This window comes from Narcine bancroftii, chromosome 7, assembly GCF_036971445.1.
Source record: "Narcine bancroftii isolate sNarBan1 chromosome 7, sNarBan1.hap1, whole genome shotgun sequence".
Lineage (NCBI taxonomy): Eukaryota > Metazoa > Chordata > Chondrichthyes > Torpediniformes > Narcinidae > Narcine > Narcine bancroftii.
The window spans coordinates 194,238,389-194,249,604 of NC_091475.1; the positions used below are offsets into that span (position 1 = coordinate 194,238,389).

The 11,216-nt window shown below is 43.3% G+C and overlaps 1 protein-coding gene across 1 annotated transcript in view; it reads left to right on the forward strand.

Moving 5' to 3' along the window:
- LOC138740075 (von Willebrand factor A domain-containing protein 3B-like) overlaps positions 1-10,437 on the forward strand; it is a 165,628-nt gene extending 155,191 nt beyond the window's left edge. The window contains 2 exon segments of the mRNA XM_069892499.1: positions 3,425-3,522; positions 10,018-10,437. Coding sequence (XP_069748600.1) covers positions 3,425-3,522; positions 10,018-10,177 — 258 coding nt within the window. The 3' untranslated portion in view covers positions 10,178-10,437.
- Positions 10,438-11,216: the final 779 nt, after the last annotated feature.

The following is an 11,216-nucleotide window of genomic DNA, read 5'->3' on the forward strand; positions in this document are numbered from 1 at the left end:
ATTTGGTTATGTATTCTGTTAATATTTATTGTCATAGAGTTCAACATGGCCATCTCATACTCTGTTTACATCTCATTTCCACTTCCTCACCACCACCTTTCCCCTTTTCCCCATTTTCATTTCTCAGTTTTCCTTTTTTGAACTCAATGTATGAGAACACTTCTAAAACATAAAATACTTCAACCACTCCCTCATCTAAAATTCCTTTAACCCCAAGTGTGCCATAGCCGGTGGTTGAGGCTAAGCCATTGGATGTATTCAAGACAGAGATTGATAGGTTCTTGATTAACCAGGGCATCAAATGCTATGGGGAGAAGGCCGAGCAGTGAGGCTGAGTGGGAAAATGGATCAGCTTATGACTGAATGATGGGGCAGAGTCGATGGGTTGAATAACCTCTTTTTGCTTCTCTAATGTCTCGTAATGTTATGGTCTTAATGGCACAGAATCACTGGCCAAAGGGCCTGTACTGTGCTGTATTGTTCTATGATCTATTCTGCAAATTTTATACTCTCCAGTAGAGGTGGAATTCACTGAACTTGCTGATTCAATGCCTGATGCAATGGAACAGCTGGGATAATCCAGTTATTGGAGGACCTCTGATGTGAGATATTGGCTGCACATCATTGTTGACTGGGAGGAGGGTGTTTCCACCTGGCAAACCAAGATAACTTTCTCTCTCTCTAAGCAATTAGGCCTCTTATTTTTAGAACCTCTGACATCTATTTTTTGCTTCTTTCAACTACCTTCTTCCCCCCAGTTCCCTCTCTGCTGTTCCTCCGCTGTTCTCCCCGGCCACCTTCATGTCTGATAGCCACTTGACTGACTTCCACTCTCCTCCCTGGCCATGTACATGACTGATAGCCACCTGACTGACTTCCACTACCCTCCTCGGCCACCTTCAGGCCTGATAGACACCTGACTGACTTTCACTGTCCTCCCTAGCCACCTTCATGTCTGATAGTCAGCTTGCCTGTGACTTGCCAGAGCTGCGAAACTCATGTGTGAAGCTTCAAGACTGGATACTTATTCTTCTGAATCTCACCCCATTTGTCCGTCACACAATTTCTCCAACATTTTAGTTGTTGGTCTTGGATGCTTCAATGTAAGATGGTCCTTAGTGGGGTTTAAGAAAATCCAGCATTGGGTAACCAAAGCTGGACCCAGTGGGTTGGACTAGATTGAACAGAGATTATCAATTTGAGCAAACTGCAAAGCTGGAGGGACGCAGTGCAGCATCAATAGAAAGAAATGGAAATCAACATATCAGCTCGGGACCCTTTCCTGAGACCTTGTTGCTTATCAGCTGTAGTTGGAACCTGTGTGAGGTGTTAGTGCAGCAAAGAGAGAGGCATTTAGGGTGGGGAGTTACTCAAATCCAGTGTGAATTGATTTTAGGTTGGTGATTTGGCTTTTGGTGGCCTGATTTGGGTTTCTATGGTGTGGGAGATCGGCTGGAGGTTTGTCTCCATCGATGAATTTGAAGAGATTGCAGCTGCAGGATTTGGGAAAGTGGTGGGGGGTGGTGGGGGGGGGTCTCATGATCTCGCAATATTAGGGGAACAGGAGGCTGTTCAAAAGTTGGGGTAGGTTGATACCTTGTTGTGGTGGGGAAGGGCAAACCTATAGGAGAGAAGTCTTGCTTTCGAGGACCACAGAGTGGTTTCCTTGCTGTTGAACCCTACTTGTTCCAGAAGTGATTGAATATGGACCAAAGAGCTCTTGTTTCCTTGGCAATGGGCATAGAATAATATCATCTATGAATGCCTGACAAGGAAATTACAACCCATGTGGAAAGATTGCATTTGAATTTTTAAAATGACAGCTCACCTCAGAAATGATTGATAACCCCTTTCATTATTAGGAAATACTTATTTTCAAGAGTGTTGTTCTGCATAAATGATGTCAGATGACTGGAGGTCTAGGGGAAAAGTTTGGGAAGAGTTTTACATTGTAATTATTGTTCAGGACTTAATGTTTTTGGTATTGACCACACCTTTGCTTTTTTTTAAAAAATGGAATGAAGTATAAACAAAATTTGCAATGTAATCTTTTGCAGCTAAGAAGGTGGATTATAATATCATATTCCTTCATGACTGATATTTCATCTCTCTTACTTGGATTATGGTTGCCTTCAGATGTGACCGCAGGAACTTGTGTAACCTGTTCCCAAGCGGCATTAATGTTGAGGGACAACATGGTTACCATTTCCACCGAATGAATGTCACAAAAATAATCCCATCTAATTACTTGTCTTGCTAAAAGGCAATATGACAAAACCTTCTAATTAGAGCTGATGTCTGACTAATCTGCATGTGTCAGTTGTCTGATTAGTAAGAAGATTGCGATTTTGAGGGTTGCTTAACCTGAGCAGGAAACCTTATCATCAAAGCATGCTTAATTACACATATTTCCATGTAAGTACTTGGGCAGATTATTAAAAGACTTGCCCTAATGAAAAATGATGCCAATGCCTTTTCAATTTTACAAATTACAGTGTGTTTGCTGTTTTTAGAGCTGGTTTACTGGCATAATAAAGCACTGTCAAGTTCATTCAAATGACATTTTAGCCTTTTACCTGCAAGGAATATTTTTTCTTAATTCTTCATTGGAGTAAGTGGTGATCAAATGGAACAAGTTAGCTGTTGAATGAAGTTGCTGACATACCTAATTTTCCAAGTAGGCGGGCAGCATAGTGGTACAGCATTTTGTGCATGACCTTAGCTCCCCAGTATCCTGAGCTGTTTGGGATATTGTCTCTATAAAGTTTGCCCATTGCCTCTGTGACCTCCCGCTTCCAAAGATGTTTTGGTAGGTTAACCGGTCACTGTAAATGACCACTTTATGTAGGAAGATGGTAAAAAAAAGAATTGAGAGAGTGGATGGAGGTGAGGGGAAGAGAGAAAGAGTACGATTGTGGGAGAGAGGGAGAGTGGAATACTTTGTTGGAAAATAAAAGAGAAAATGGTACATGGCATTGCTTTGCTGAAGCAAGCACGGGATAAATGACCTCCTCCTGTTTTCTAATCAATTAAGAGTCTCTAGAATCACAGAAAGAGGAAGTGAGAGAAAGAATAATTCTGTAACTTGTAAGGCAATTGTATATTTGAACAAAGCATTTTAGTGTGGAGTCCACCTGTCCAAAGAAATATTACTGCCACATTTGTTCGTGCTCGCTTTTATTAGGCATTTTAGGATCATGTTTTGACCTTTCGTTGGCCCCAATGCTTGTTGAATTTTTAAGCATTAAACTGCAAATTCACACGTGAAAGTTCATTGCTATAAAAGCCATTTCCGCCGACTTATTTCATACTTGGAATGTCTGCTTTTAAAATCTGGCATAATTTAATTCAGCTCCTGGATCGGCATTGTTTGTTGTTAGTTGTCTGTGGGATTGAATGTTAATGCTGTGGTTTGCTTTGGTAGGAACATTCTTTCCGAAATGGACTGATCAAAATCAGCTCGACTCAATATTCCTTCATCAATCGTTACATAAGAGAGGCTCAGATGACAGATCACACAATGTGAGTTGCACGAATGTACACTTTCTCTCTGTATCATTTGCACCTCACATCATTCTCCCAGGATCTTGAAGTCACCCATTAACCTAATCAGCTGTCCAGAATATATTCATCAACTCATCAACTCAAGTTGGATTGCTTGGATCTAGTGAAACCAATTAGCATAAGGGAGATGTATTGCTGAATTTAGGAGGTAGATATCTTTCCTCTTTCCTCCTGGCTCCGTTGATCCACTTCACTCTACCCCAGCTTCCTTCCAAATCAGGCAGTAGATAACTATTTTAACACCCACTCTATCTGCTCCATTACTTTAACTCCTCCACCTCTCCTCATGGAGACTGATCAGTGGGCAGTTGCAAGAGCAGGAGCTGGAGCCAAGTGCAAGCAGTGAGGATCCTGACCAGAAGAATTGGACGGCTGCCTTTGTTAAGCATCCAAACTTTGCTCGACTGCTGTGTTATTCCCGAACAGGAGGTTTTTTTTTTTCTGGACTGCTGGATCAGAAAGAAAGAAAATACCTGGATTTTTCAATACCATTCCATCGCAGCCCATTGTTGACGTTCCACCAACCACACACCAGTCAGACTCCTCGGCAATGATTTCGTCCAGGATTTGCAAGACTCCAACTAACATTAGGGATATTAGCAAGCAATCAGTGAAGTCTCCCCATGTGTCCAATGAAGTGTGCAGAGATTTCACAAGATGAGAAAGCCAGTCCTCCTCCCAGTGCAGGGTCATTGTCCTTCAACAGTCCCTCATCATCCCAATGTCTATCATTCACAATGGCCCCAATCCCATACAACAAAGACAGAGCTGTTTATTTTGCAACAATCCCTTGGGGTAATACCGATGTAGGAATTTGGATTATTCAGTCTCTCAGGTCAGCTCCATCATGGCTGATCTTCTTGTAACCCCAAACGCTGCTTTCCCCTTAATTTTAATCTAGATTTACATCATGGTAACAGGCCCTTCTGGCCCACAGGCCAGTGCTGCCCAAATGCATCAATTAATCTACAAATCCCATATAATTTTGGAGGGTGGGAGGAAACCAGAGTACCTAGAGGAAACCCACACAAACATGGGGAGACCATACAAGTTAATTTATCATCCAATTGTACAAATACCAATATTACAATTGGATGATAAATAATAGACAGTAGGAAATGGCAACCAGGGCAGGGACATAATATCAAAGAGAATACAAAAGGTTTCTTCAAGTATATAAAAAATAAAAGAGAAGGGGGAGTAGATATAAGACCACTAGAAAGTGAAAATGGAGAAATAATAATAGGAGACAAGGAGATAGCAGAGAACTAAATGATTATTTTGCATTAGTCTTTACTGTAAAAGACACGAGTAGTATACCAGAGGTCGAAGCGTATCAAAGAAAGGAAATGAGTGCAGTTACAATTTCAAAGAGAAGGTGCTCATAAAACTGAAAGGTCTAAGGGTGGATAAGTCTCCTGGACCAGATGGATAGCACCATTGGGTCCTAAAAGAGTAGCAGGGGAGGTTGTAGCAGCATTGGTAATGACCTTTCAGGAATCATTAGATGCTGGCATGGTCCTGGAGGACTGGAAAATCACAAATGTAACCCGACCTTTCAAGAAGCGAGGGAGGTTGGGGGGGGGGGGGTGGTGGTTAGCCTGATGTCATTGGTTGAGAAGATGTTGAACTTCATTGTAAAAGATGGGGTACGGAGTACTTGGAGGCACATGTCACGATAGGCCAAAGCCTTAAGGTAAACATTTGCATGACTTGGAATTCTTTGAGCAAGTGACAAGTAGGCTGGATAAGGAAGGTGCAGTGGTGTATTTGGATCTTCAGAAGGCCTTTGACAAGGAGCTGCACATGAGGCTACTTAACAAGATAAGAGCCCATGGTTCAACAGGAAATCATGCGGGTAGGGCTGATTAGCAGAAAGCAAAGAGTTGGATTACAAGGATCATATTCTGATTGGCTGCCAGGTGCTAGTGGTGCTCCACAGGGATCAGTGTTGGGGCTACTTTCTTTGATGTTGCTTATTAATGATTTGGATTCTGGAATGAATGGTTTTTGTAGCCGGGTATTTTTGATTTTTTTAAATGGGGAAAAAACTGAAAATACCCAGATGCAAAGGGAGTTGGGAGTCCTCTTGCCTGAAGGTAAACTTGCAGGTTGAGATGGTGGTGAAGAATGCTAGCCTTCATTTCGAGAAGATTAGAATATGAGAGCAGGGATGTGATGCTGAGACTATACAAGGCACTGGTGAGACCTCACCAATATTGTGAGCAATTTTGAGCTCCTCATTTAAGAAAGGGTGTGCTGACTTTGAAGAGGGCTTAAAGGAAGTTCACTAGGTTGATTCTGGGAACAAAAGGGTTATCATATGAGGAGCATTTGACAGCTCCTGGTCTGTATTCGTCTGAATTTAGGAGAATGAGAGAGAGATCTCATTAAGACATTTTGAATGCTGAAAGGCACGAGCGTAGATGTAGAAAGGATTTCTCCCATGGTGGGAGTGTCGAGAACAAGAGGGCAGAATCATAGGATTGAAGGGCATCCTCTTAGAACAGAGTGTATTGGAATTTCTTCAGCCAGAGGGTGCCACAGCCAGTTGTGGAGGCCAGGCCATTGGATGTATTTAAACCAGAGATTGATAGGTTTCTGAATAGCTAGGGCATCAAAGGTGATGGGGAGAAGGCCAGGCAGTGGGGCTGAGTGGGAAAATGGATCAGCTCATGATTGATGGGCTGGATTACCTATTTCTGCTTCTATGTATTACAGTCTACAACCCAACAAAGCAGCGTTCTCTCGTCCTTGGTGCAAAACACTGCAAACATGCGTACAGACAAACGATGTACATGCACAGTACGTATGTACAAATTGTAAAATAAATAAACATTATTATTAAATAAATAGTAGAGATATTGAGGGTATGTATGAACAATTCACCAGTTGTTCAGTTGTATCTCTTTCCCGGCGGTAATAACTGGAAGGTGCTGCATGCGGAGAGGTAGTGAACCTCACTGATTTTGCGAGCCCTCTCTAGGCATCTTGTCGATATTGGGGAGGGAGACCCCAGTTATCCTCTCTGCCATGTTTATGGTCCTGTGGATTGACCTCCAATGTTTAAAAAAATAAGTGCAGAAGATATATACCAGGAAGTTGTGTAGGTTGGCGAGCTTTAGTTGGAAAATGAGATTGAATTGGCTGGGCCTAGAGCAAAAGCGACTGATGGGTATCTTGAAGGTATAGCAAAGGACCCGATTGTTAACTTCAGGAAGGGAAAACCAGGAGTGCACAATCCAGGGATCAGAGGTGGAGAAAATGAGCAAATTTAAGTTCTTGGGATCCACTATCTCGGATCCAGCATACCAATGGCATTGTGAGGAAAGCACATCAGCACTTCTACTTCCTCAGGAGTTTCCAAAGGTTTGGTATGATCCATAAACCCAGCAAATTTCTACAGATGTGTTGTGAAAAGAGTGTTGACCAGGTCTGGTATGAGCCACCAATACCCTTAGTGTAAAGCCCTGCAAAAGGTAGTAGACACAGCCCAGGACCTCACAGGTAAAACCCTCCCCACTATTGACAATACCTACAGGGATCACTGCCATTGGAGAGCAGCAGCAGTCATCAAGAATCCACACCACCCAGCACACTCTCTGTTCTCACTACTGCCATCAGGATGAAAGTAAAGGTGCCACAAGACTAACACCACCATGTTCTGGCACGGCCGTTACCCCTCCACCATCACACTCCTGAACAACAAACTTAATCAGGGATTCATTTACAGACTCTTACTTTTGCACTTCATTGATCTTTTTTTCTCTCTGTATTTTCTAGTCATTTTGTTGACAGTTCTTTATTTGTTTACTTGCGTACAATTTTTTCTTGCATTCTGCTGCGCCTGCAGGAAAAAGAATCTCAGGGCTGTATGTGATGTCAAGTATGTTCTCTGACAATAAATCTAAATTCTGAAAGCCATCGATAATGCAGAAACTCACAAACTTTTTTTTCCCCATAGTCGTGGTGTCAAAAACAAGAGGGCGTAGTTTTCAAGTGAGCAGAAGAGTTTTAAAGAAGATTTGAGAGATAATTTCATTTTACAGTGAGAGTGGTTAATATCTGAATCCATTGCCAGAGGAAGAGGTGAAGCCATATCAGATTATTGCATTTAAGAATAATTTTGGCAAGTACTTGAATAGGGAAGAGTTGGATTGCAGTGGTTCTCAACCTTTTTCTTTCAGCTCACATGCCACTTTAACTAATCCCTATGCCATCGGTGCTCTGTGATTAGTAAGGGATTGTTTAAGGTGCTATGTGAGTGGGAAGGGAAGATTGAGAATCACTGCTCTAGACCCAATTGTTGCTGAAATATTTTGCTTGAGAAAAATTGTCATTCGCCCATTTCCTTTGGAGTTACCATGCACATAACGAGTCAATTAGGTCTGATTAAAACAGTGGTTTTCAAACTTTTTCTTTCCACCCACGTCCTACCTTAAGCAATCCCTTACTAATCACAGAGCACCGATGGCATAGGGAACCCTGTACAAAAACAAAGGCGAGAAATCAGACTGCTCAAACTACAGGGGAATCACGTTGCTCTCCATTGCAGGCAAAATCTTCGCTAGGATTCTACTAAATAGAATAATACCTAGTGTCGCTGAGAATATTCTCCCAGAATCACAGTGCGGCTTTCGCGCAAACAGAGGAACCACTGACATGGTCTTTGCCCTCAGACAGCTCCAAGAAAAGTGCAGAGAACAAAACAAAGGACTCTACATCACCTTTGTTGACCTCACCAAAGCCTTCGACACCGTGAGCAGGAAAGGGCTTTGGCAAATACTAGAGCGCATCGGATGTCCCCCAAAGTTCCTCAACATGATTATCCAACTGCACGAAAACCAACAAGGTCGGGTCAGATACAGCAATGAGCTCTCTGAACCCTTCTCCATTAACAATGGCGTGAAGCAAGGCTGTGTTCTCGCACCAACCCTCTTTTCAATCTTCTTCAGCATGATGCTGAACCAAGCCATGAAAGACCCCAACAATGAAGACGCTGTTTACATCCGGTACCGCACGGATGGCAGTCTCTTCAATCTGAGGCGCCTGCAAGCTCACACCAAGACACAAGAGAAACTTGTCCGTGAACTACTCTTTGCAGATGATGCCGCTTTAGTTGCCCATTCAGAGCCAGCTCTTCAGCGCTTGACGTCCTGCTTTGCGGAAACTGCCAAAATGTTTGGCCTGGAAGTCAGCCTGAAGAAAACTGAGGTCCTCCATCAGCCAGCTCCCCACCATGACTACCAGCCCCCCCACATCTCCATCGGGCACACAAAACTCAAAACGGTCAACCAGTTTACCTATCTCGGCTGCACCATTTCATCAGATGCAAGGATCGACAATGAGATAGACAACAGACTCGCCAAGGCAAATAGCGCCTTTGGAAGACTACACAAAAGAGTCTGGAAAAACAACCAACTGAAAAACCTCACAAAGATAAGCGTATACAGAGCCGTTGTCATACCCACACTCCTGTTCGGCTCCGAATCATGGGTCCTCTACCGGCACCACCTACGGCTCCTAGAACGCTTCCACCAGCGTTGTCTCCGCTCCATCCTCAACATCCATTGGAGCGCTCACACCCCTAACGTCGAGGTACTCGAGATGGCAGAGGTCGACAGCATCGAGTCCACGCTGCTGAAGATCCAGCTGCGCTGGATGGGTCACGTCTCCAGAATGGAGGACCATCGCCTTCCCAAGATCGTATTATATGGCGAGCTCTCCACTGGCCACCGTGACAGAGGTGCACCAAAGAAAAGGTACAAGGACTGCCTAAAGAAATCTCTTGGTGCCTGCCACATTGACCACCGCCAGTGGGCTGATAACGCCTCAAACCGTGCATCTTGGCGCCTCACAGTTTGGCGGGCAGCAGCCTCCTTTGAAGAAGACCGCAGAGCCCACCTCACTGACAAAAGGCAAAGGAGGAAAAACCCAACACCCAACCCCAACCAACCAATTTTCCCTTGCAACCGCTGCAATCGTGTCTGCCTGTCCCGCATCGGACTGGTCAGCCACAAACGAGCCTGCAGCTGACGTGGACTTTTTTTTACCCCCTCCATAAATCTTCGTCCGCGAAGCCAAGCCAAAGAATGTGAGTGGAAAGAACAAAGTTGAGAACCACTGAGTTAAAAGGATAAAGATCTAGTGTGATCAATGAGATTAAAATCAATGGGAAAATTAGTATGGATTTGGTGGGCCAAACTACTTATTTCTATGCTGTGCAACGTCATGATATTACGAGACAGCTAATACTTTTGTGTGAGATTTGAGAACTAATTTGTTATCTTACCTTTCTGAAAGTACCTCTTTGGAAACATCTGTTTTAAGCGGATGCCCTTCAATCTTGAGGTGGTGCTCTCTTGTCCTAGGCTCTCCTACCATGGGAAAAAAACTTTTCTACATCTCCACTTCATCCTTCGAGATATTTATTTCTTTCATTCTGTTTCCCAGACCCAGTGTTCAATTTGTCAAGCCCATCACTAAACCAGATCAATCGCAGGAATTGCAAGAAAGTTTATCATCTTCTGGCGAAGGGTGGAGGCAAAAGCTCAGAAAAAATGTGAAACTGAAGAATTATCAACTGCTGAGAACAAGGATAAGAAGGTTCTGAATCAGAACCAAAACTGAAAGAATTGAGTTCTCAATGGATGGAGATAATCATTCAGCTCTCATTCAGAATGTGTATGTGATTTTTCATTTTGATGGGAATTGCTATCTTGGATGTTCATCAGTTATTCACTTTCCAAGATGTTCAAACCCAGGGACACAAACCGCCTGTGACTTTCTCACACAAGTGCGAGCTTCATTTGTGGGATCATCCCAGCTTTTGGCTTGGTGACTGGGACGTTCCTTAGGGAGTGTGCATCTGATCATCCCGAGAAGAAAGGGGCAAAGAGCAATATGATTGTGGCGGGGGTGGGGGGGGGGGTAGAAAACAAGTGATTAAAATGAAAGGATATACTAAGAGTGGAATTAGTATAAAAAAAGTTGCAAACCAATACCTGGTTGTAATGGAAGATTTAAACCATGTTTCTTACTTTTGCAGCACTTGCTTCTGCAAGGCTGAGAACCTGCTTGTTTTTTTTAGAATCAGCAGACATAAGCTAAATTCCACCGAGGGGCCAGAGATGCAGTTGTCTTTTGTTGGTCGCAGACTGTCAGGAGACCTTGAAGATAATTAAATCATTTGTTCAAAAAGATAAGATCTGAAGTAAACAACTTTTAGGTAATATAAGCCATGGTCCCACTGCTAAAGTTTGAGACTCTCCAAGAGGTGGCAACATCTCTCAGCAAGAAGAAGGACTCAAGATTCCAACCAACGTCCCGGTCCGGGGAGGTGGAGAAGCTGCTACCATCGCCCAGACAACCTACTACAAGTGTGCAGTCGTCGCCTCGCTTTGGCAGTTGGGACCAGTCCAGGCATTGATAAGTATAATTGGGAAGGGCTTGCATATTGTAGTGTGAATTCAGCTTTAGGTTTAGTAATAAAGACTTGTATAAACTGAACTGCTCTGTGTGTGTGTCTATTTTCTTTCGGTAGCTCAAACACTGTGAGCAATCTAGAACGAACAAAATGAGAGGTATAAGTTTACCCAAGACACTGGTAGAGGTTGAAATTCCACATGGAAAACACAAATGTGGCGTAGAAA